At 42.5% G+C, this 27,324-nt stretch overlaps 2 protein-coding genes across 2 annotated transcripts in view; both read left to right on the top strand.

Annotated features, from left to right (window-relative positions):
• Positions 1–204: 204 nt before the first annotated feature.
• Positions 205–8,085, top strand: LOC119650649 (methyltransferase-like protein 17, mitochondrial). The gene is made up of 5 exons (XM_038053583.1): positions 205–462; positions 6,357–7,091; positions 7,150–7,365; positions 7,422–7,711; positions 7,842–8,085. The coding sequence occupies exons 1-5, from the start codon at positions 415–417 to the stop codon at positions 8,008–8,010; spliced, it is 1,458 nt and encodes a 485-aa protein (XP_037909511.1). The 5' UTR covers positions 205–414; the 3' UTR covers positions 8,011–8,085.
• Positions 8,086–12,691: 4,606 nt separating this feature from the next.
• LOC119650687 overlaps positions 12,692–27,324 on the top strand; it is a 74,241-nt gene continuing 59,608 nt past the window's right edge. The window contains exons 1-4 of the mRNA XM_038053649.1: positions 12,692–13,048; positions 13,110–15,871; positions 23,406–23,683; positions 23,743–23,809. Coding sequence (XP_037909577.1) covers positions 12,831–13,048; positions 13,110–15,871; positions 23,406–23,683; positions 23,743–23,809 — 3,325 coding nt within the window. The 5' untranslated portion in view covers positions 12,692–12,830. The remainder of the gene's footprint in view (positions 13,049–13,109; positions 15,872–23,405; positions 23,684–23,742; positions 23,810–27,324) is intronic.

The following is a 27,324-nucleotide window of genomic DNA, read 5'->3' on the forward strand; positions in this document are numbered from 1 at the left end:
AAAATTTAAATTTCCCGAAATTTCGCGGGCGAGTGTACTTTTGAAGGGTATACACAATTGGAAAACACTATGAGTACAATGGGCACAATTTTGCATGGGATGCGCTGAATATGCTTTGTAGAAATGGAGGGGAAGGACAAGTCAAATAACAATGGGAGATTTGAGTTGAATGAAGAGGGGTTTTGCGTATTTCGATTTGAAAATTGGCGGCAATTTATTTTATTTAATATTTTTACTTCCTTTTTTACCTATTGTTGGAAAATTTCAGATAATTTATATTCGATTGAAGTATACTTTAATACTATCTGAAATATAGGGGGGAAGTCAAATTTTTCTTTATCATATATCACACGTGTTTTTGACAATCACGTTTGATGGCTGTTAGTAAACAAACTGGTGGAGGAATTGGTCAAGATGTGGAGCAGAAATTTATTAGTTTCGTGTAATCTTAGGAAGCATTTGGTGAGTACCTTGCTTAGAAATCGGGGACGTCTAAACTTGCCAATGCAGGAAGTGTATCTTCAGAAAGTGACCTATTATGAATTAAAAAATTCGCTCATAAATGCCGCCGGCTATTGATAAATCTTCGCCAAAAGTATCAATGATTACGTCTCCTTTTTTGAGAAAATGCTATTTCCTCAGGATCTGATTCATAGTACTTCATTTCAAAGAAGCCCTGATTTATTGGACTCAATCTTCTTCTATGTATGCCAATTTCTTTAATCTAAGCATTTTTTGGCGTTTTGCATTGGAATGGTTATTCTTGTGGGCACGAAGCAATAATGCTAAAAATATTTCAACACTTCACTTCACTGTTACCAAAAGTATCTCATTTGGTCCACAGAGGTTGGTTTCCTATATTTTCTTAGTCAGAATCCTGCTAAGTTTTTCGGTCAACTTTAGGCACTCTGTGTATTGCTGCCAGTGTTTATGCTTTATGCGACTAAGTTTCATCAGCTCAAAACCACTTTTTGGCATGACAAAACTATGGTGGAAGATTCGCCCAAAAGTGGAGAAGTGTTACGTTGCGAGTATATCACGATTGTCCATCAAATTTTCGTTGTCTTCACACAGGAATACGTGGTGTATAAAAATTTGAAATTCTAACGAAACTGATTCTTCTTCTTTTTCTTCAGCCTTTGTCCAGTTCACAAGCGGGATCGGTATGTCGTGACCAGTTCGACCATTTGGCTCTATCAAATGCCTGATCTCGAGGCTTTTAAATCCCCATGCAACGTATCAAGCCACCGTTGTTTCGGTCTACCTTTTGGTCGTTTACCATCGACTTTGATGTTCATGAAAGTCGTGGGGGTTTAACGTGAGTACCTGCCGTGTAGGCATAATTCCACGGTCCTCTTCGGACACGGATTGATTTTGCGACCACAATCAGAGCCCCGCCATGCAAGCACAGCGGTCCTGGTTTATACTGAGTGCAGGCTCAGCATTCATACCAGTGGATGCGAGGCCTATCTAACACCTTTGCCGCAACTAAGGGGTACGGCACCCGAGTTGTACAGCGCAACTCCACGCTTGAGCTCCGAGGACCTCTGCCTGCGATGTAGGTATAACCACAAGTACCATGAAACTCTCACTAGGGGGCCAACCGCAAAAAACCGGGGCGAGAGCACATTCTTCAGTCACGCCACTCGTCCAACGCAACATCTTCGTCTCCATTACCGCGAGATGCCGTTCATTGTCTTTTATAATCGGCTAACACTCAAAACCATAGAGAGCGACAGAACGGACGACATTGCGGTAAATGCGCCGATCACAAAGAACACCAGTTGTGGAACGCCACTTCATTCAGGTTGTGTTAATGCGTGAAGCAATTTCATAGCGCAGTTCTCCATTGGCTGATAGTGTTGACCCGAGGTATTTAAATCGCTTAGTTCTGGGCAGGCCATTGCCGCTGACAGTAATTGTGCCTGTTTCATGGGGATCGGTCGTCAAAAATTCAGTTTTATTCAGATCCAATATGAGACCGTGTTGCATGAGGTTATCATTCCATTTTTGGACAAGTTGCTCCAGCCTACACAATGATGAAATCTATGAGCGATACCATGACCGTCCGGTTGTGGATAAAATTCGGCTCAATAGGTTACGGTGGGCGGGTCACTTAATCCGTATGGATGAGGATGATCCAGCCGGGAAAGTCTATAAAGGCAATATCTATGGTAGAAAAAGAAAGACGAGGCAGACCCTGCCAAAGATGGAGCGATGGCGTAGGGCAGGACGCCAGACAGCTTTTGGGGATATTGAATTGGTGGACCTCGGCGCAAAACCGGAATGTCTGGAGTTCCTTATTAAGCCAGGCCTAGACCGGATACCGGTTGTTGCGCCGTTGATGATGATGGTAGTCTCCGTGAACATCAATACACCTGTTCCAACGAAATTCCATCCCTGAAGTGAGAATCTGGAAGGGCTGCGCTTCCGCAACTGTTATGACCTCATCATTTGATGAAAAACACTTTCCACGCATGAATTTTTTAGGTCTGGAAACAGGTGGAAGTCGCTAGGGACCAAATCTGATGAACACGGAGGATGCTCCAACAATTTAATTTAGAAGTCAATTTTATGTATTGTTACTTGAGTGGGCTGTTATGAACGGTGCAATTAGCCAGAAAAAAAATATATTTTTGTTTTGTTTTTTCATATCGTTATAAAATTTAAGCAGCCATCTTTTCTTATTCCAAAGCCTATCTCGCCAAGATTGGGTCGGTCCCTTCGCCAAACTGTGGCCGCTATGGGGTAGAAAACATAAATGATAATATCATTTTTCAATGTGATACGTTTTCGAAGCACAAAACTTCTCTCAACTGGACTAAAACTTACAAATCTTTACTAGATCCGCTCGCGACACACAACTGGTCTCTATGGAAAAACCTGGCCAGGTTTATAAGAGGAGCTGGATTCAGACTCTAGTTTCAACTTCCAGTTTTCAGTTTCATTTTGTTTCCGTTTTTATAGTTTTTTTTTCAGCATGTTGGTCGTCCAAAATCTCATCCCGCACCGGTGATCCCATCCTGCTTCTTTTTTTTCTTTCCTGTTCTTCTCGCTTGCATTTATATATACCAATTACACAACACATTCACACGTCAATGTACATTAGTGCACCAATAAACAACAAGAGATGGCTGTCATTGTCCTGAGGGGTGCCTCCGACAACATTTATTTTGTATTAATGATATCAGCCGCCAGAAAGCACGATTTAGAAGACAATAAATGTAGGCTGGCTCAAACATATTTGCGTGGAGACTCTATGCCGTGACATAGGAGAGTCCTATTACCTCTACTATCGGGCCACTTAGTAGACAGATTTTCTAGTCTTACTGATCGGAGTGGAATATCACAACAAGAAAGCTCCTAGTCTGCTACTAACTTGAACCTGAGACTGGCACACTGGAGACTGGTGGCTGTTGGCTGAATGATTTTGGCAACGTTCATTATAGGTGATGCTACGTCATATCTTCTTTTTCTTCAGACTTTGTCCCGTTCCCAAACGGGGTCGACTCGTCGTAATCGGTTTCGCCATTTGCAAGAACCAGAAAAAACAAATTTTACCTGGTATGCCAGTAGTCCCAGCGGCACTTCTGAGAACTTTATCCAGTAGTATTCCCGCGGCAGCACTTAAAATCATTGGTCTAGCGCCGCCCATTCGCAATATGATTTGCCTACGAAATGTTTCATTTTCATTGCGCAAATGTGCTAATTCTAATTCTAGATCCTTCATTCATTTCTTGTCTTTTGCAAAGTTGATTTTCAATGTTTTTGCTCATTTGAAATTGCCATTGTTTGCTTCTCTAGTTCGGCTTCCATTCTTAAGAATTTCAACCTTTCCTCTTCAAGCTCTTCGGCTATGGCGTTTGATCGCTATTTCTCCTCGTTACATTTCTTGGCTGATCTTCAGATCGTTTCCTCCTCGATATATTTCATAATAATCGTTTTGCGTTCGACTAGAACCAAGATTACAATTTGCTTTTGTTGGGCACGCTCGAATTCAAGAAGTTTCTGGACTTTTTCAGATCCTTCTCAAGTTTCTTTCAGGCAGCCCGTTCAGTTTGCAGTTCCTGCTTGAGTTTAGTTCTTTCCATCTCCAGTCCATATGTGATATCACCCCCTTGCGCGATGTCATGTTCATGTTTTCTTTTCGCCTCCTCCAGTTTCTAACGAACACTTTTAGCCACAAAAAGGGCCTTAAGCAAGATATGAGGATTGAAAGCACAAATATTAAACTAGATATACCAAGTGGCGGTGAAGCCGGTGCTTACATATGGCCCACTAATTGGTGTCAAAAGGTGGAGCAGAGGCAAACGAATAAAGATATGTCCTCACTCCAAAGATTATCCTACCTCTCTGTATGAAAGTCAACGCTACAGACTAGGGAGGACTGAAATGATTGGAATGCCAACCAACTGGGGAACCACATTTTGCGGTACACAAGTAGATCTGTCAGAAGACGGTACTGGGACCAGAACTCACTGAATATATACCACTGCCCATAGTTGAAGACTTGATACCTTTGGAGCATTGGGGGGTTTTCGCTTTACCTAGAACTAAGGGATTCAGTTTTTCCGTCCCATCCATGTTGGTGGCAAGCAGCAACGTAATTCTTTCTTTGTTGTTTTTTCCTCTGTAATATTTTTCTCTTTAAATGTTAATGTGCGCTCAAGAAGACATTTAAGGAAAAGACCTGTCCCATCTGAATTGAAAATATTGCTTGGTGCATAATTTTGTATGAGATTCGGAACATACATCCTGATTGCCACTCACAATTTTCCCGCATGATTTTTTGGGAGAAATGTATCGAGTTTTGAAATTAGTCAGCCATCCTTCGCTTGCTTTTAAGTCAAAAATTTCCAATTGTGAACCGTATTCATGAGTTTTTGGCTTTAATGAAGCTCCTCAAATAGGTAAATTTGCACATCTACATTGTCTAAACTACTTGATTAAGGAGTCCTCTAAAAGTAGAAATTCACAGTCTCTGATCCGCTTGCGCTTCTCATGTAGTCCGCTTCCCAAAATCGTCGCTTTGTTTTTGAGAATGTTAGACCGTGTTGATGGTGGAACATTGCAATTTTTCGCGACATCTTTTTTTGGATTCTTTTTCTACGGGCGCAAAACTAACATACTTTTTTCGGGCACTCATTTTGACGGAAAACTATGGTCGGACCGGTAGAAAAATGACTTGTCTAAAAGTGTTAACAGTTCGCGGAACCCAAGGTTCCAAGAGTAAACATTACTTCGAAAACTTTGAATTATAGAGATGCGAGGCCGCTTCATTTCGAATTATACACCCTTTTCCCCGGAAAGAAAACTTCGAATTAACAAGTGATCCCTACCGAGATTTTTTTCGAATTATCAAAGTTACGAGCGGAGTTCGAATTATCGAGAGTCGACTGTACTTGGCTTGGCGCTTAACACGCAACAACTGAGCTTGAGCACAGACGAGTCGTCACTTATGATAAAGCTACTGGTGGGCCTGACCAGTTGGCGCAATCGTCATCATCGAGACTCTACAGCCCATTTTGGGTCTTCAGGATATCCTTCCTCCAACTATCCCGAATCCATCGATCGGGTCCTGCGATTTCGAAATCCGCGCAGGGATGTGCTGCCTTCATCAACATAATTTGTCCAGCAATTTCAGGGTTTTCCTAACGGTCTTCGTCCTTCTGCTCTCCCTTCGAATTTTTATGTACCTGAGTGTCGTCCATACGTTGAATAAGGTCAGCCTCCCCCTCCAAAGTTAGATGAACTTATAGACTTCAGGATCGTCAAATATTTGGTACAACTTATGGTTGTATCGCCATTGGTCGGCCTCTCATTTAGCTCCTAACATATTGTTTTCCTCGAGGCCCTCCTCTCGAAGGTATTGAAAATATTTCGGAAGTTTGTGTTAGGATCCATGTTTCACATCCTTAGCATAGCACAGGTCTTATTATCGTTTGGTATACTCGGAGCTTTGTTTTCTTAACTATGCAGCTTGCTTTTTAAGTCAGTAGGACTAAGTAGAAGGCTCCATTTGCGAGCTGAATTCGGCGTTTTATTTCGTCAAGTTCATTTCCATCTTCCGTCAGCGTGTCAGTGGCGCAGTTGGTGCAAATGTTTTCTTGGATACGTAAAACATAACCATCGTACGGTCTTCTGTATCTTGTCTGACTCTTTTTAGATCTTTCAAAGCCAAGATAGTGACAGTTGCTTTTCCTTTTCTCTTTTTTTAAATCAAGCATTCCTGCTCCAGCAGCAAATTAGTGCATTGGTTTGCTAGATGATTAACTTTCTGTATTATACACGTCCGGCGTTGCTTATCATAGCCAAAATCGCTACATGAATCCTAATTTGAATTGTACTTTCCGCAGTTACGTTCAACATCGAAGATCGCCGTTGAAGTCAATCCTGATGTTCAACGTCAACTGGAAAATGCTGAACTCAAACCGCAGCACCATCCAGGCAGATGTAAAACTGGTAACATCATTCTACCTCCATATGTGGTGAAAGGGATCACTCGTGCTATCGGAGACTATCCAATTAAAACCCTCCACCGTGAAGCAGAAGCAATGAACAAATGCCTTTCAAGCCGCCATCGACCGCCTGAAGAGGCAGAAATCAATCAAAAGGTATCAGCAATTCAACACGAAATCGAAGCTGACAACCAAACACCGGACATTTCAATGCATGATCTTTCCGAAAAAGAAAGTGAAAAATTGCGCAAACAACAAGCTCAAAGGATACAGAAAGTCCTCAAAGAAAGAGTGGTTGCATGGCGACCCATGAGCTATGGCCATTTTGAAGCTTTGTTATATGCTTTAGGTCGCGGTTCTATGGAGTACACAATTCTTACTAAAATTTTCATGGAAATAATAAAACGTGACCCTCAATTTAAACCACGAAGCTACTTTGATTTCGGATCGGGTGTGGGTACTGGTATGTGGGCAGCGTCGAATTTTTGGAAGAACACAATTTTCGAATATTTCAACGTGGATAGTTCACGAGATATGAACGAGCTTTCGGATTTGATACTGCGAGAGGGAAATGAAAATCAACAGTCGCTATTGAAAAATGTCTTCTATCGACAGTTTTTACCAGCCACAGAGGTTTGAGATTTTAATTGGAATTTTATGAAATTTCCTTCATATATGTCCTCTTCTACAGACAAAATATAATTTGATAATATCATCATTTTCACTTTTTGAGTTGCCTAACTCCCAGGCAAGGAAAGAAGTTATTTTGAACTTGTGGCGTAAATGTGATGGTTACCTTGTCATCATCGAACAGGGTACCAGGGCTGGATTCGAACTGGTTAGCGAGGCCAGGCAATACATTCTTAAACAAAAGAAACCCGAAGTGAAAGGACATGTGTTTTCTCCGGTAATTTTTTGTTTTTTGTTTAGAAAGTGTTCTGTTTTTATTTCAAATATTTATAGTGTCCCCATGACCTCCCGTGCCCAAGAAGAACGAATAAAACGGATCGCACCCCATGTAATTTCGAAGTCTCTTACGACACTCTACCTATTGGGGCCTTGGTCACAAAGAGGAATTCGACTTATAGCTATGTTGTCCTCAAGGCAGGTGAACGCGATTTAAATGATGAATCAAACGACTGGCCTCGAATTGTTCGGGAAACGTTAGTCAGAAAGAAACATTCAATCTGTCGTTTATGTACGTCGGAAGGGAATTTACAAGAAATTATTTTTACAACGTCCAAACATGGAAAGTAAGTAGTTTTGTGATTTTATGTGGTTTAATTTGAATTTTATTTTGAATGGGTATTTTGAGAGCCTGAAGATCGTCATCGTGATGCTTGGTAATAAAATTATTTTTCTATCACATAAATTGTTCCGTAGATTTGCCTATAAGTGCGCCAAGTCTAGTAAATGGGGGGATCGGCTACCGATCAAAGTAGGCGAGAAATTTGAAACGAATGCGGTTAATGACAACAAGGATAAAAATACTAGTCAAGGAAATGAGGATGAAAACAGAATACAAGACAATAATCAGCCACCTGTAAACTAATGGTGTTTTTTAATGTTAATAGGGATGTGATGTGTATATTTATAGACAGTTAAGTGTACGATAGCTTATCTATAGATTTGTTAAAACCATTAAATTTTTAGTGATAAAAGTATGGAATTTTCTTACTATTTAAAGTTGAGCCAACTGCGTGAGACCATGCATCTTGGGGCTGATAGTTAAGTTTCGAAGTGTCAACTCTAGAAAAGAATACTTTAGTCTCTTCGCGTTAAGCATCCATTTCCGACCATTAACTTCGGGTTTCAACAACTATTTACATACATATGTCGCTTTTTAGCCGGTACAATCGTCAATATTAGTCAGCGGCCTACTGGCTAAGCAGCTTGTGGGTACTTTGTCATAGGAAATCAAAATTTCCATGCAGAGCCAATATTTCGGACCTAAAACACGACGCGCTTCCCAGGGATGAAGTGTCTTAGCCAAAGAATTTCGTATGCATTGCATTGATGACATGCATAGACAATCTGCAACTAATGTGTAACGAAAACACGGACATTATTATGACAGAGTAGGTAGCTAGGACCTAGGATGTAGAGATAGTAAGCATTATTTCGGTGGACACCACCTACGGCATACTCTTGGTTCTGAAAAATCAATTTGAATGATATTTTCTGTAGGCAATCTTGTACCAAAGTGTCGATACGCGCCATTACCACCTTTGTTAATAGAGAGGCACGCAGTGAAGCCGGTGGGGCCTTCTTATCCATAGTGCTTCAGATGAATGGACCATTTGCTTACTTACTACCGTCGACGCACTTTGGGGCTGGGACGAAGTTCCAATCAAATGGGAGGTTTTCTACTTAGTGGAAAAGCGCGATCTGAAATACTGATTCAATATTTCGGCATATCATAATATAATATTGAGTATCCGGACTAAAAAAGTCGTATTGCTTGAATCTGGCTAGGTGATATGTCTTGGATGGGGATCCATTTCTCTGCAAGGAGATTGGGGGTCTTCAAGGTAATTAGCCACGTCTTCATTGGTAAAAGATGGGCGTCCATTGCATTGGATGCACGTTCTAATCGAGGAGCAAACTGCAATTCAGACCATCACTTGGTGAAGGCAACATGTCGATGCAGATTCTCCTCAGTGCACAAATCGGGAATCATCCCCGGAAAATTCTTCGCGTGAATACACTTAAGAATGGCTATCAACCCAGGCCTAGCCTCTACAAGGACAAAGATGGAAACACCATCAGCGATACCGACAGCATCAACAAACGTTGGGCGTTCTATTTTGAAGGGCTTCTGAATCCGACACCTGCTCCGCCTCCATAAAAGTAGTCAAAATCTGGCCCTACTAATACTACTCCGGCAACAAAAGAAGTTGATTTCGCCGTGCGGTCCCTGAAATTAAAGCGCCGGTTGCGGACGAGATACCAGACAAGCTGTTAAAATCTGGTGGAACGGCTAAATTAAACGCGATACACAAACTACTGCTGACGAATCTGGGAGAACGAGGAGATACCAGGCGACTGGGGCAGAATCATCCGTTCTGCACACTCTTAACACAACAAATTGGACTACGCATCAATGATCAATCAATTAATCAAGAAGTAGGACAGCATCTTATTCGAGCATCAACGTAGGGGACCTCAACACCGAATTCTTAGACAGCTGGGTAGCAGCCTGTCGAAGGACGCCAATGAGACTAACGAGGTCAAGCGACGGATACAGCTAGCAAATAAGACTTTCTTCTCGGTCTTTCCCATAATGAAATCGAAGCATGTGCACAAAAACATGAAGCTCGGCGTATACAAAATCATCATAAGACCAGCGATATGTTCTGGGTGCAAAAACTGGACCCTAACCCAAGCTTCCGAAAATTTGCTAAACACCTCGAAGGAATTTTCGGAGCAATTCGCCACGGTGATGAATGCCGCATTCGGTACAACCATGAACTGTGCAATGACCAGAAGTCCCGGAAATCGTTCAACTAGAATACTTTCAGTGAGCAGGGCATGTCTAAAGAATGAGCGACAATTTCATGCCTAAAAAGGTTATGAACGGACGACGTGTTGACGGAGCGAGACTGCGAGGAAGACCCAGCGCACGAAGGAAAAGCACAATATATACGGACGCCGAGCAACTGTCGGGCTTCCAAGATTGAAAATACGGCCATTTGACCTAGACAATTGCGGGATAACGATCCAGGCGGGCAGGACCCGACCGCGGGCTGTAGTGCCACGATGATGATGATCACATTGGCCTGGAATGGCAGATAGACCATGTGGCATGGGAGAATTAAGTACTCTATATAAGAAAATAACGAAAATACTTTCAGTGGTAGATAGACTGTAAAGAGGTTAGCAAAGCTTACAGCTAAGCTGTAAGAGTAGAAAAACTTCTAGATGTACCAATTGAAAAGAGCAGTTCCATTTTGCTCGTTTTCTCACTTCCCAATTGTTTTGATGTTTTCCTTTTTGATGATTAAACGTTATAGGCCTCAATTTGCAAATGAGTCATTACTCTCCATCCCGATATCTCTTTAAATAAGTTAATAATAGTACATTACTTACTTACTAATTTTAGGTAATTGGCAGGAAACCCCCCTTAAGTTCATCCTAGAATCACGAAATTTTGCAACAATGTGGGCTACAGCATAGAGCATTATCCGATCGAACTATTACTAAAAAAGTTATAATAGGTCAAAGCGGTCGCTTCTGTGCAAATTCATGACTTTGAATGTCAATATCACTTGAAAGTGGATATTTTCACATAATATATCCATATATTACCTGCAACATACTAATGGGACAAATTCACACTCAAATCTCTTTATAAAAGAAATACACAAAGTCTCTCATACCTGAAGCCTCTAGCTTCCGGTTTCCCGACTTGTTCATGTAGCTCCGATGATAAAGATCTCTGAATTGCGCTTACACTTCAAGCAGAGGAGGATGCGTATAGGGTCTGACGCAGAGACGATTTCCTGGATCCTTAGATTCTAACTTCTAGTATATGATGCATACCCTCGACGTGATTGACCGATATGTGGAACTCTCACAACTTTGCCCCTTGAGCTTTCTATAGTAGGATGGATTTCTCCACACGTCCTATGAGCAGCCTAGGAATACTTCAGCGTTTGTAGCCTTTTCCCATACATAGTTACCCCTTGAAGCTCATTTTGGCATCAGTCATCATTCGTTATTCGTTATCTAACGGTCGATTTTGTAACGAATATATTATTATAAACTCTCATTCCTTCGGCCAGGTCCAGTTTAACCATTCCCATCCATGATTTGATGACATGAATAATTTCACTACCACTACCTAAAGTTCCACAATCACCGTCGAGTCGTCTACAAAACCAATCTTTGGCACGTGAGAGCCAAGTACTCCATCATATATGGTGTTCCGAGCAACTACCGCTATCGCATTGAACTTATAGCGGATTTACTGAAATCCATACTTTCGCCCGATGAACAAGAGCAGGCTGTTGTATGTCACCCTATTCAACATCTTCCGCATTATGTTCAAAAGACTATATAGGACGTTATCGCCCAAGCACACCAGTTGATTTCTGTGTGTTTCGGTAGCAACATTTACTTCTGCCTCATCCACTGAATGGGAAATGCTCATTTCACCAAGCACGATTTAAATATGTTTGTGAATCACTTGTTGTGTTGTTGGTTTTCTCAAAATACCGTCAAATCTCGGAGTTTTCTCCACATATCTCCCGTAGTTCCTCCTTGGCGACCTTAAGAGTCGAAAAGACGTCAATTGAACAATTGACTGACGCTGGATCTACCCCAGCCAAAAAAACTGTTTGAAACAAGAACCAAGAATAAGCCTTTTTTCAAGTGTATCTTGCTCATTACAAACTTATAGGCAGTGTCCAATGGTTTCATATTAGTCTCAAGTCATATTGCCTGTAGCAGTCCTGTTTGCTATTCCGTACGATCCTTTTATAATTTTTCGGAGATCTTGGTATTCTTCTTCTGCTTCGTGTTTTTCTCCTTATACTTTGAAAGAGTTTGCCTCCTCGTAGGCTCGACAATCTCAAAGTTGAGGTTTCCACAAGTAGTTTGGCTTATTGCTTTGATTCAGACAGGCTCGCACAGTTGAACCACTTTTTCCGTCCCTGCTCCTTTCGAGGGAGATGGCCTGATGATGAGTGTAGTGTTCAGCATCCTTTTATGCTAAACGATCCTTCTCGACAATGCTTCGATCGCCCACTCCTCGTTTCTCCTTGCAAAACATACGTCGTGAAGCTTCAGTGCAATCTTTGATGAGATGGCTCTCTTCTCCACACCTTTTCGATCTATTGTATTGACTGGTGCATGCTGTTTTAACATACCTAAATTCGTGGCAGTGCTCTGCCTGAGTCTTCACATGACAGCGATCCTGGGTTTTCGAACCTATGCACCGTAAATAAACTTCCTGACACATTCTCAATATCGCGTTTATTTTCTTTGGTATCCTTCCCATTGCCTAACGGACACTACGGCGAAATTAATTCTATATTTAACCAAGTGTTCTTGAGTGTAAAATTGGTATTACATTTGATAAATTTCCCAATACGCAAGGCATTTCAATCATGTAGTGGTAATGCAGATCCCACTACAAGGAAAAATTTCCCCTTGTTGCTTTACAGAAATTTAAACTCCAAACGTCAAAATGTCGGTTTGTCAATATTTCGTGAAATAACGGCGCTCCGTGGATTGTATTTTAACTTTAACACATTTGCGGAATGTTTACTTTATAGTGTTTAGTGTAGCGTGCCGGGTGGATTATAATTTAGCATTTATTTAGAAATTAATTTATTTTGACCCCAGTGTTAGTGATAAGTACGGGAAACAATGCTGAAGGAAGCTGGCTTTAAGTCAACGAAAACATACTCAAAAAACGCAGAGTTAGCAAAGAGAAACAAACGCAATGTAAAAAGAACGCGTGCCTCAGCTCAGTTGAGACGAAATGCATTGATAACTAGATTGAATGAGTCGATCTTTGACTCAGAAGATAGCCTTCGGGACGACTATTGGATGGATCCTTTCGATAAGATAGCTCAAGGGAAAACGTAAGTTTGGTGGGCTAAATGTGGTCCAATTGGTGTTTGAGTGTATAATTTTCTATTACAGACCATTGCGCCGGCAGAACCTACTACTGAAAGAAGTATGTGCGGATATGAACAAAGATAGCAGCATTGAATGCTCACCTCTGCCCTTGTCACCGTTTATTGCGACAGCAGGCTGCCTGCAAGAGTCTCTACTTTCACCTTCATTTTCATCTACTCCTGCTTGCGTGAATCGCCAAAGCAGCCGGCATGGGACACATAGTCACAGTAGTTCTGAAATTGCTTCAGAATCGGGAAGAAATTCTCTACCTGGTCTGACCTCTTTTGGCCATAACGAGTCCGGCTCGCCACATTCAATAGTAAGACGAAAGTATTTTAAAGACCTAACAGTGAGTGAATCTGACCGACCGGTTCTGCACTGCAACAAGTCAAAACTGTCTAGCAGTGAGAGAAGTTCAGCCTTTCGCCGGCGGAAGGGATCACAAGCAATGCCTGGCTTTTCGCAATCCCCGTGGGCCTCGCAAGATCAGCTTTCTGAAAAGGAGAACTGCCCAGAAGAGTCTTCGTGGTCTTCCTCTGGAGATAAGCGTCCGAGAAGGTTGAGTTATCCAAGCCAAGAATCGGTTGAGTATTCCATTCAAAATTCTGTAGAGGATTGCATGCATTCTCCAGCTACTGTGAATCGGAGTCCGTTGGCTTTTGAAGAAAGTCATGAGAGACATTGTATTCGGGATCACGTAGAGGATTCAAGTCGAATTCCGATATTCAACGCACTCCATCACTCAGATGAGAACTTGTTGCAGAACCACGTCAAGAGTTCAATTCAAGATTCCTTTGGGAATTATGTTGAGAATTTGGTTCAAAATCCACTCATTCATCAAAGTGTGGAAGCATCTAATAAAAATTCAGTGGTGGAAACTTCTCAACAAGAGGTTTGCCAACCTCACAATATATCAGAGAAACCCGTGGATAGTTCGATAGGAAGTGTGCGAAACGGTCGATTAACGCGATCTCTACGGCCCAAACGTCTGAAAGGCAATGCTCAGGGAAAGTTGAGAGGTCAAGTAATTACAAAATCTACAAAGGAGCAGAAAAATTCTAGTCATTTACTTCGGTCAGAAGAAGAGGAGCAAAGTGGTTCACTATCAGAAAACTCTGATTTATTATCAAGGATTGGGGGCATGGCAGTGGAGGGTGATGTGCTTGCTGAGAATGCCGATATTTGCGGTCACAGTCAAACAACGTCGTCAAGTAGTCACGAACGATTAGCGCTTCCACTCTCTGACCGCCCAGCTTCAAGGATTGAAAATATTTCTGATGCAAACATCTTAAATTCTAAAGACAATTCTTCCGGGAATATTCCTGTTCATGAAGAGGTCAGTGGAGTTTCCAATGAAAAGCTGCCGAAAAATAAACGACCGAAAAAAATGAGACAACTACGGCCGAAGCTTTCGAGGCTTAAGGATACAAATTTTAAGGGAGGAACGTCTGCCTCAGTAATGAAAGAAAAAAGCAGAAAAACACCAAAGAAGGGTAATTTTGAATCATCACGATTGAGGGTTTCTATGGAAGTGCAAACTGAGCAAGTTAGTGAGTACCCGAACTCAAGACTTGAAAATGTTTCTGGCGGTAATATTTCGAATTCCAAAGACAACTCTTCGGAGAATGTTCCATCGTCTTCTCATGAAGAAGCCGAAAATAAAGGAACGAGGAAAATGAGACAATTACGACCGAAGATTCCAAGGCTTAAGGATGCTAATTTCAAGGCAAGAATGTCTGCCTCGCTGATAAAGAGGATAGGAAGAAACACCCCAAAAAAGACTCAGTCAAAGTCATCCAAACTGAGAGTCTCTTTGGAAGGGCAAAATCAAAAAGATAGTCGCGAATGTTCAAACCCAAATTATGAAGGTATTTCTGATGCTACCACTACGAATTCAAATGACAACTCTTTGGAGAACATAGCATGTTCTGCTTCTGAGAAAGTGATTGAATCGTCAATTTCACAGTCGCCAACAAATAAACAAACTAAAAAAACTAGGCAGCTACGACCGAAAATTTCGAGGCTGAAAGATATTAACTTTAAGGTGGGAAAATCCCCTTCGTTGACGACAGGCAGAAACACACCTAAGAAGAGTCATTCGAAGCCGACCAGACTAAAAGCCTCTATGGACGCTCAAAATGAAGAAGAAAGTCTGCGACGAGAAAAAACTCCCGCGGTTCGGAAAAAGTATTTTTTGCGATCCGCCCGAAACGGAGCAGAAAGTGAACCGGAATCGACTTTGGTTACAGAAGCAAAGTCAAAGAAACAGGGCCAAACCCAAGAAACCGAATCAATTTCGGAGATATGCAATGAAACTTCCGAGAAGATACTTTCAACCATAACGTCCGTAGACAGTAGAGAACTGAGCAATCTAACGATTATTACAGAAGATCGAACAAGCATCTTAGCTGACATCACAGCGAGTGAAACACTTAAACAAGCTCGAACTCTGGACGATTCAATCAATCGCACCGATTTCTTGAATGCCATTAATCAAAATGCAACACAATTCATAAACAAAACTCACAATAACACAACACAACTCAGTATAACACAAATAATGAACAAAACAACGGGAACAGTCAACACATCGAATGGAAATACGTCCAACTCATTGATGGCATCATCGGTTAGTTGCATTGAAGGTGTAAAAACATTGTCAGGAGATGCATTGCTTGAAATTAATGAACTTGAAGATAATTCAGCTGAAGTGAGTATTGTACTGGCGCCGGGAAAATGGAGGAAGTCATTGAATGCATGGAAGAAGGCGAATACTTCGGTTTTGGGTAAGTTGAATGGAAAAATTATTTCCGAAAATTGTTTAATTGGAATTGCAGTATTTTCTTTAAAACAAACGACAAAAGACCGGATGAATTTTTGTAGCATCTGATGGAAGAATGTCAATCAATGTTTAGAAAATAAGATGCTTTAATTACTCTATCTAAGCCCAAAACCCTTTTATTCAAAACCTAGTTCTATCAGTCCAATTATTTTATACTTTAATTATGTGAATTTGAAATCTATGGAGAAGGTGTGGCCCAATGCAACATATGTCTCCATTACTGCGAGGCGCTGTTTATTGCCGTTGATAGTCGGTCATGGTTCTAAACCTTAGATGACAGGGCGAACGACACTCTATGGTTCTGAGTAGCAGTTGATTCATTATAATTACGTTCCTGCTTCGTTCTTAGAAAGATTTGCTGAATTTTTTGATTCATTATTCCCTGCTTGTTGGTGCTTGCCGGAATTATAATGTAGTAAAGTGTAGTTAAATTTAAACCTGGCCTTAAAGTTTTTTCAACAATTAATCGACTGGCCGGAAGGAAAAAACATCTCTCAACGTCAATTACTCCCGATAAAAATAGGAAACCTCCAAAAATATTCGCCTGCGTAGACTATTTCAGCCACTTATTCAGAGCCAAATCGCCCGTGGACCCCATCTGAAACTCGGTGGTCGCCACTACTGTCAAAGGTAAAAGGTTGAGTTTGAAAGGTTCTTATCTTTGCCATTTTTCCCTCAGGCATCCGGCTGACATAGTCAAAATCGGCCCGTTCGCCTTCTTCTTTACCTCACAAGAACAAGATGGATGGAGTTGCAATGATCCGGTCCAACAATAAAAAATCGTCGGTTCTTGACGGAATCTCTAACTTCATCCTACGGAAGTGTGCGCCCACTATCAGCGAACGTCTCGTCGTCCTCTTTAACGACTGCTTGAATAACGGCCACTTCCCTGGATTCTGAAAGTCAATTCTCCTAATACTTATTACTAAGAAGGGGACCTCTGGCAATCTCAAAGATAAGAGGCCAATCTCTCTTCTATCCAATACTGCAAAATTTTTCAACCGTATCCTACTAATTCACCACAACAGGCACCACTCCTCTATCATTCCACTTAATCAATTCGGCTTCGAAAACCTCAGGTCCATCGAACAGGCAATCCTTTACCTGCAAGACCACTACTCAATTGCCGTAGCCTGCGCCTTAGAAATTGACAAGGCATTCGATTCAGTCTGGAAAGATGAACTTCGCTCCATCGACTTCTCCATAGACTCAGGGGTCCCTCCGATATCCATCCTAGGCCCCACACTTTTTCCACGATATTCGCCTACCTTCCGTAAATTTCTCCACATGGGCAGACCAGGTTGATCCACGCCCGCCCTTTCTCCATAACGACAATGGTCCTCCTGCATCAGGAAGGATCCTCTTCTCGAACGAATATATGCGAGTGGGCCCAGACCCACACTAGCCTCTCTTACTCAAACACCTGACCAATAGCATCATTGCTTAGTTCAGTCGGTGGTCCCTAATCGTTAATTCTCATAAGTCTTAGGTTATTTGCTTCAGAAACCCTAGCGGGAAGTGCTACTGGCATACAGTGCCAGAAAGTAAAAACTGTCAACTAGGCATTGCCAATCACACTCTCAAATCAAAGTCAAACATTAAATATCTAGGAATCGCTCTAAATGACAAACTTAAATCCAACCGCATGTCAGATCATCTATAGCCAAAGCTTCTAAGACATCAGCTGCCTTAGAAAACCTCTTCTCCTTTTGGGCCCTGTTTCCAGCTACTTAAACCCTTCAATGCAAAACCCTAATTCGCCCAATCCTGACTTATGGTTTCCCATGATGGGTTACCATGAGACTCAACGAAGCGGAAGCCCTCCAACGCCGAAAGGACTATCCCCAGAAAATGCACGGCCAAATACAGGAAAATATACCCGAACATATCTGAAAACAATATCATCAATGTTGTTAGCAGTGATTTGACTTCGGCTAGCAATGCCTTGCCTCAGTGAAGCCCATGGTGTTTTACGTAGGCACCTGTCGTGAGACTTAATCCTACGGTCCTCTTCAGACACGGATTGATTTTGTGACCACAATCAGAGCCCCGCTTAGACAAGCAACAACGGTACCAGTCTATACCAAGTGCAGGGCTTAGCATTCATACTGGTGGATGCAAGAATTACCTAAATCTCTACCGAACTATGGGGTACGGCACCCGTGTTGATACGCAACACCACGTCGAGGCCCGAAGGTCTCTTCTCGCTTGAGCACAACGACAACCTCTAGGAGGGCCAACCACAAATAACCGAGCTGTCCTCACATACAACAGGAGTTCACCCGAAATATGTGAGTCCAGGGACTTTTCCGGTTCCCATGGTACCAGTATACCCCTGGTAAGGTTTCGTGACCAATTCGCCACTTCAGATGAGTCCCCGTGCAGACTCGGGTCTGATCGCCCTAATTAGGCCTTTGGAGCATTCGCCAACTGAATCACGGCCGGCAAACCAAAGTGATTACAGCGTCTCCCGGTGCCACCACTATGGAGGTTTTCCTCGGCCACTTGGTTTTAATTTGGCCGATAGGGTTGCCGCCCCATCGTCTTCGCCGCCACCTCTGAGCACCGCCTTGCCTCAGTGAGTCGTGTCAAAGTTCCTAATGAATTTTGCATGTTGACTCCGACCAATAACATGAACGAAGATTTTCTGTGTATCCTGACAGCCGCCACTGCACCACAATACACAAGTGACTAATTAGAGTAAGGATATGTCAGCACACAATCGACATGCAATTTCATCATTGACTTGAGATGCAGTTCTAAGGGGCACTAGAGGTGCATACCTTGGGAATACCTGGTATATGCAGTAGATCCATTGTACGGTGCGGTGTTGTTGATGCGGTTTTTTTCCGTCTGCTCTTGCCAGAAGCTTCTGCTATGACCCCAAGGCAGTTAGAAAATTTTGTTTTGAGGTCCTATATCCGCTTCCACTTGATGTCAGATCGGACCAAATGGAGAACAATTTCTATTTTTTTTGGTCCAAGAGCTATTGTTTTCAGACAGGACCTAAGTATCAAGAGCCTGATGAGTTGCCTCTGTCCTTGTATGAAATCGTAAACCGTCTTCTTCTCCCTTTTTAATTTTTGATACTTGGGCGTTAAGCCCGAAAAAAAGGAGTCCGTGGACCAAAGTTGGAGTGAGTGGTTCTCTATTGGGACAACTCGATCCCTAAACAAAATTCAACTTTGTGTTGTTCGTTTCGACAAAGAAGCGAAGGCGTATCTAGCGCTGTTAATGCGTCGACCGACATTAAGTTGGGTGCGGCCGTCGGCAGATGGGAAGCTTCCGAAACGCCTGCTGTTTCAAAAATAAAACACTCAAAACCGACTGCATTTGGGTGGAGGTCGGACTCCTTCTTCTTTTTCTTCAGCCTTTGTCCCGTTCACAAGCGGGGTCGGCTCGTCGTGATCGACTTCGCCATTTGTCTCTATCGAATGCCTGATCTGGGTGCAATCTCGAGGCTTTCAAATCCCCATCCAGCGTATCAAGCCACCGTTGCTTAGGTCTGCTTTTTGGTCGTTTACCATCGACTTCGATGTTCAGACGAATCTTGGCAAGTGAATTCCCGTTTGCACGAATTGCGTGACCATACCATCGAAGACGCCTCTCTTGCAACTTTTCCACGATCGGTGCAACCCCATAACGATCGCGGATATCCTCATTTCGAATGTGATCTAAACGTGTGACGCCACTAGTCCAACGTAGCATCTTCGTCTCCATTACCGCAAGACGCCATTCATTGTCTTTTATGGTCGGCCAACATTCAGAACCATAGAGAGCGACTGGACGGACGACATTGTGGTAAATTTTAGATTTGAGACGTTCGTTGATACGTCGATCACAAAGGACACCAGTTGTGGAACGCCACTTCATCCAGGTTGCGTTAATGCGTGAAGCAATTTCATAACGCAGTTCTCCATTGGCTGATAGCGTTGATCCGAGATATTTAAGTCGCTCAGTTCTGGGCAGATCACTGCCGCTGACAGTGATTGTGCCTGTTTCATGGGGATCGGTCGTCAAAAATTCAGTTTTGTTTAAATTCAATCTGAGACCGTGTTGCATGAGGCGATCATTCCATTTTTGAACAAGTTGCTCGAGATCATTTTTGCTATCAGATGCTAGGAAAACATCATCTGCATAAAGCAGTGTGTAGGGCGCTGGACGTTAGATATCCCGTGTGACGGTGTCCATAACAAGGGCAAAGAGGAGTGGTGAGGGGGCGCTTCCTTGATGAACACCAACAGAGACACGAAGCGGTTTTGACACACCTGCCATACTTCGAACTTTACTTTTCGGATCGTGGTAGAGCAATTGAACCCAGCGCACGAGTTCTTCTGGCACGAAGTGTTGTCGTAAAGCATACCAGATGAGTTCGTGTGGTACACGATCAAATGCTTTCTCTAGATCTAGAAAGGCAATGTAAAGAGGGCGATGCTTCTCACGGTGTTTCTCCATGAGTAACCGCGCATCGTGTATTGCGTCAGTAGTTCCGCAGTTCTTGACAAATCCGGCTTGATTCACGGTTATTTCAACGATTTCGCGAATACGGTTGTCAAGAATGCGTTCAAAAATCTTCATGGTATGGGAAAGTAACCGGATCGGACGGTAATTTGAACATTCTGCTGAGCTACCTTTCTTTTTCCATATTGGAACAGTGGTACTTTCTTGCCAGTCAGATGGTGTTCTTCCTTCCTCAATAACCCGGTTAAAGAATTCACTGAGCCACAGTGTTGCGCCCCAGCTCTTCGCTTTCCAGAGCTCAGATGCGATGTCGTCAGGTCCTGTTACTTTCCCCGATTTCATTTGTTTTATTGCCTCCTCGACTTCAGTTGCGCTGACTGGTGGAACTGCTCCAAATGTCGACAATGATTGTGGAAGCGGAGGATGAGCAAATTCTTCAGTTGAAATCTGCTCGAAGTATTCTCGCCATCTATCCGTTGCGGCTCGACGGTTGGTAAGCAAAGTACCGTTCTTGTCATTAACACAACAGAAGTGTTCGATATCCTGTGTGCGTTCATCACGGCTTTTAGCAAGTCGATACAGATCTCTCTCGCCATCCCGAGTGTCCAGTTTATCGTAAAGATTTTTGAAATGATCCGCTCGGGTGACAGCGACCGCTTTCTTTGCTTCCCGGTTGGCATTCTTATAAATTTGCCAATTAGCAGGCGTTTTATCGTCGAGAAATTTGTGGTAGAGGCGTTTCTTTTCACGGACCTTCATTTCAACATCATCATTCCAAAGCCAAGTATCTCGGTTGATGTGCCGCTTACCCGGCTTGGTGACCCCGAGGGTTGCAGAGGCCGCTTTGTGGATCGTGTCTTTCATTTGGTTCCATGATTCTTCCACATTCGTAATGGTTGGCAATTGTATGAGTGAGACCGTTTCTTCTTTCTTCTCACCAAATCGCCACCACTTAATGCGCGGCGGGCCAGTGCGTTCCTCACGCTGTTTTATCGGTGGCTTAATTCGCAGAACGGCAATCAACGGCCGATGTTGAGGTGCAATGGTCTCATAGGGAACGACTTTGCAATCAGTGACAGTGGTAAAATGTTGGCGTCTTATGAGAATATAGTCGATTTGCGTTTTATTGTTCCCACTATAAAATGTGGGAAGATGAGACAATCGTTTGATGAACCATGTATTCATAAGTACAAGGTCATGGGTGTCCGCAAAGTCGATTATACGCTCGCCACCTTCATTGGGCGCTCCGAACCCCTTTCCCCCATGGCACCTGCTACCGTCTGCCTTTTCACCCACATGACAATTAAGATCGCCGGCAATGATTATGTAATCGTCAGCAGGCACGTGACAAGTCTTTTCATCGAGAAGTTGCCAGAAGGCATCTTTCTCGGCATCAGGTCGACCTATCTGTGGTGCATACGCGGTGAAGAAGTGAATAGTGCGATCAGCTGATATAATGGTGAGCTTCATCAGCTGATCATCAAATCGTTCGACTTCTTTAATGGCATCACGGAAACCCTCTGAGATGGCAATGCCAACACCATATTGGGTGTGTGGGTTACCAAAATAGAGAAGTTTGTAGCCATTTTTACCGCGTTCGCGTTCAATGTCGCAGCTTTTGGCACCACACCATCGGGTTTCTTGCAGAGCGCAGATGTCAATGCACCACCTTTTCCGAAGGGCTCTTGCGAGTTCCTCGGTCTTTCCAGTTAGAGTACCAACATTTAGCGTGCAGACACGTATTTGTTTTGTTCGTTGTGTACGGACTAACTTGCTTACGTCCTGACGCCGTCCATGCGTCAAGAACCCTTGCCCATTTCTCGACAGGACCGGGGCCCGTCCTGCCGCGTCGACTGAGGTGGACGCCCTAGCATTTCTCCGAGGCCTGTGACTTAATCCGATCATCATGTTTGTAACGACATTCTATGCATTTTCTTGGTCGACCTGTCGCGGGGCCTGTCACCAAGAGAGATCAGGTAGAATTTAGCATAGTAGAATAACTCCAACTATACCCTATTTATCTCTTTCCCTGATCTCAGCATTTTATTTTTGTTTTACTGAGGATAGTACAGTGTACGATGCCTCAAACCCTCCTCCTTTACCTGGGCTTAGGACCAGCATACTATGTTAATAGCATGGTGGAGGTCGGACTCAATAGCACAAAATTTATTCTTGATTTAGTAGTGCCTTATGTGACCTATTACTATTTTGATTTCTGTTATATAGATGTTAGTGCCTACCACAGCAAACTAGTACACTTCCCGACTACAACCCAAGTAAGGGATACATCCTTATTTCTACACATAACATATTCGGGATTTTTCGTCCCAAAGTCACTGCAAATGGTACCCTACATTGCAGAAGCAACGGTGCTTAGTTCGGTTTGAATACCAAAATAGAATATCCGGATAGCCAAAGATTCAGCTTCATGAAGAAATAAATTGTCTCTACGATTTCCTAACTGGAGAAGTTATAATTGGCAAAACAAGAACCGCCGTTTCTCTCTGTGTTTTTAAATCATCCACCAATTGCACTATATAAGTAGACTTTAAACCTGGTTGGTATTTTCACTAGTGTTTATGCATTTTTGAGGGAAAGGGTGGGCCGAAGCCAACTGCCATAAAATCGTGCTATTTTGTAAATTCTAGGATCTCAGTAATCCGAATCTAAAAGTCAGAAATACAAATTCCGTCATCTGGTCCTGTCACCTTACTTGATGTAGTCGTTTTTGTTAAATACGAATAAACCAGTTGTTGTCAAATTTAAAATATATCCAAAAATTAATAAATTCCTTCATGTTTGTCTTGTCTGAATTTACCCAAATAATCTATACAATAAATTAATCTGGCAGACGGAAATCAAACTTTTGTCTCTTCCACTCTTTTTTTGTGTGTTATCAATTTTCCAATAACTGCTCGGTTATTTTTTTTCTACATTGCCAAATACTAATTCGATTAGATAGGATACGTTTATAGAAAACCAACCATATTTTCTTACACATTCCACTTACTGTTCAGCTAAAACATTATCAATCGTTGGAACGGATAACATTGAAAGGAGCATAAACAACAGCAATCAGTCGACGACGAGCAGTTTATCGACCAGACAACAACCAAAAAATCATCAAAATTCGCCAACAACGAATACATCATATATGTTATTGTCGTCCCGTCGTAACTTAGGAAAGAACAACACATTTTGTTCGAATGTGCTCAATAAAAGTGTGAGAAATCAATTCAATAGGATTCCCAGATGCATTCCTGACAAAGAAAAATCAGACTACTATATTTCTGAGGTAAGACGATTGGTTTTGACTAGGAGATGTAATCTAAATATAGTTTTGTTTCTTTGCAGCTGCCAGAATCAATTCTCGAGAGAAGCTTTGGACCAGAAGATAGCAGTAAACAAAAAGATAAAAACGGTAAGTACATTTTATTTTGTCGATGTACGCAATGCATTTAGGACTCCCGGATTAGCGAGACTATCTAGGAGTTAATGGTATTGTGATTTTAATTTAACCAGTTTTGTGCACTAAGGATATTTTGTGGGTGGCTCGTAGTTTGTCGTTTATTCTATAGATAATTTATTGGGGGTTTCGGGCTATTCCAAAAAAAATTGTTTTAATTCTCAGTGCCAAGAATATACTCCGATTTTCAATATATGATAATTCTCATCCTAAGTGTGGATTTTTCTCTATGGCTCTGTGAGAATGCAAATATGTTGTAAGTCTCGATCCTATCCATTTGGTTTTGTTCCTGGAAGTTTTCGATGAGGCAACGAAAGATTTTGGCTGAATTAATGAGAATGTACCAAAAAAGAAAATCAGCCTTAGGCCAATTTCTTTCACTACCTTCTAAAGCGTTAGAAAGTGATCACAATATTCGATCGCTCTTAAGATATCGACAATCGCGCGATGTCTGATCGCCGCAACAGGTCGCTTTCTGTATGACAAATGCTTAAGTTTCTCTAATACATTCGCAAGTTCAATCCATTTAGAATACCAGATACTAGAGGTGCGCAAAATATTACCTTAGTAGGTAATGTGATAACATATCACTTTTTGAAAAAGGTGATATTACAAAGTAATATAAGAATTACAAAGTAATATCACAAACATCACTTGATCTTTGATTGGTATAATTAAAGTTTGTCTATCACACTCAAAATCACCTTTTCCCATCAAAGCTGGCCGATTCACAGTCGATAGTCGATATCAGCACCCGATAGTCGCCTCGGTCGCTTGTATTAGGATGCCGATACTTATTCTAAACTGTAACATTACAATATACAATTAAAAGCAATGAATCTGCATTGCCATATGTGGATGCACCAGAAATTATTTTCTAGTTCAAAGTCAGGACGAAACTAGTCCAAAAGCCACCCCGAAGCTAACTTGAAAAAAGCCCGAACCGAAACTGAAAAGAGGCTAAAAACCAGCTCAAAGCCAATCTAAAGCTAGCCCAAAGCAAAACCAAAAACAGCTTAAAAGTCAGCCCCAAGCCAACCCGAAAACATTCCAAAAACTAACCCAAAACCGAGCTAAAGCAAGCCTAAAACCAACCCGAAAACAGTACAAAGCCAACGTGAAGCCAACCCAAAACCAGCTCGAAGCCAAACTAAAGCAAATCCAAAGTCTGAAATCAGTCCAAAAATCTGCCCGATGCTAGCCCAAAGCTAGCCTGTAGCCAACCTAAAGCCGATACTCGGCGTCGACATCGACAACTGCCGTTGCGACTTGCACTACGAAGAGCGCTAATGTTAGATGATGATATATTACAACATCACTTTTGTAATGAGATGATGCTTGGTAATGGGATGATGCTAGGTAATGGGGTGTTGTTAGGTAATGCCATGATGCCAGGTAATGCGGTGATGCTTCGTGATGCGGTAATGGTAGGTGATGTTGTAATGTTTGGTTCGCGCTCGGTGCTGGTAATGTAATATACTTTAAGTTGATATCACTTTTGTAATATTACATACATCGCTTACCCGCCTCTAGTGGATTCTGTCTATTAAATATACTGCGGTTGGGTGCATGAGGTAAAGAAGTTGTGAACTGCAATTGAAAAGATCACAATGAATTGGAGAAAACGAATAGGAATGAGGGTAAGATTAATAATTTATTTAAAGCAAATTGTCTTGACGGTTTTCACTTTCGAGGGATTCCCTGACGTTGAGGGTTTCGGGTTAGAAGTACTATGACTGGTACTCGCTACACTCAGTTTGATAGCAGTGGATTCCAGGCTGGAAGCCACTAGTGCGGCTGCCGCCTTGCTCCGGGAGGTTCCTACGGTTGGTTTCAGCACAGCGGTGCTACGGCTACTGTCTCCTGGCTGGAGGCCAGCAGCTCGTCCTTCGATGATGCGCCTGGCATCACCCACTCTTCTTCTATCGTCGTTTTTTGTTTTTTAAAAATTGAGTCCATGTCTTGGTCCCATGAGTAGTCCGGGAAGAATGTCCACCCTGGCTGGCCCGGCCACCAGGGTAAGGGTCTTATTCGAAACTGAAGGTGCCCAAGGTATTCAGAGTTCGCATACTAAAGACAAAGCTCCCCATTGGCAACGCAGTCCTCGGCGTATGCTGTTCCACCTTGGTTTGGGGTCCTATTAGCACCTTCTCCGGTGCAGGGAGGACGATCCCTGGGCTGTTGCTTCGGTCCATCCCCCCGCCAGATTACTTGCCCTTAAGACATGACCAGCAGACAAGCAGATCCTCGTCAGTTGGATGAGCCTACTCCCAGCCCGGCCCTACACACTCTTGGCCCGCCCGAAGACGGTTTCCAGCGGCCACCACGAAGAGGTCGTGTGAGGACTTGCCGAATTATGCAACTTTAACCTGAAGCATAATCAGACCAGGCCGCTTTAGCGTTGGTATTAGAACAATTTCTCTTCATTGATTTTCAAAGTGAGCTGCTGGTTAGATCTCTGGGCTATCATAACGAAGGTCGCGGTCCAAATCTCACTGGTGGAAAACGGATTTGTTATTGTGACTATATGTCGGATACCAGTCGACCAGAGCTGTGAATGAGTACCTGAACAGATCGTTCACAAATTCTGTAAATTAGTACCAACAGATCGTTGACCACCGCGATCTATATCGGATCATACAATTGACAGATTGCTGCGGTCAGAGATCGCCGCGACGCAGCGTTCTGTGGGGCAAAGGCTTAAAAGGTATGGACCTTCAGCAATATGCAAATCGCGAATCTTATTTATACTTTCGAAACTGCTGCAATGCCTCGGCGATGGACTGATGAATAATCAGTCAGATAAGACTTTTTACTTTCGTCAACAGTTTATAATTGAATTCGGAAATGTGCGCTCCACGCGCCTTCACGATGTTCCCTAGAAAGGTTACTTACTCGAACACTCTAACCAGAAATCCCCACGTTTTGATATTCTGGTGTTAAGCGAGGAAGGACTCTGGAAAGCAATCCTTTTCCTTTTATAAGGATGTATTCTTGTATTCGGGAAAGCCCGCTGGTATCGGGTTATTGCTTATTGCATCCGCAAGGCTCGTTCCAAAGTTCTTTGAATTAGTATGTGTATGGTGATGCTCTTGCGCTCCGGCATCGTGGAGAATTTTGAGAAATGCAGTGTGGCATGCCTTATGACAATGGGAAATATGTAATTGCGCTGAGCAGACAAACATACTGTATCACTAAAAAATTTGCAGGCGGTCGCAAATCATACGATGTTTTGCTTAAACTCTGTAACTTAGGCTCCTCGTCCACGATGGCGAGTAGTTTAATAGGTGAAAGGAGCACTTCACCAGGGATCATATAATATCCGGTGAAATTCTTTCTCTTGTGTATGAAATTGCCAGTCACCGCGAAATGCGGATACAGACTACTCCTCCAAATGAATAAAGTCAACTCTGTTATCATTGTTCTCAAACGTTGGGCTTGACTATGTCCACGTGAGGCAGTTTCGGCAG

This window comes from Hermetia illucens, chromosome 3 (genome assembly GCF_905115235.1).
Source record: "Hermetia illucens chromosome 3, iHerIll2.2.curated.20191125, whole genome shotgun sequence".
Classification (NCBI taxonomy): Eukaryota; Metazoa; Arthropoda; class Insecta; order Diptera; family Stratiomyidae; genus Hermetia; species Hermetia illucens.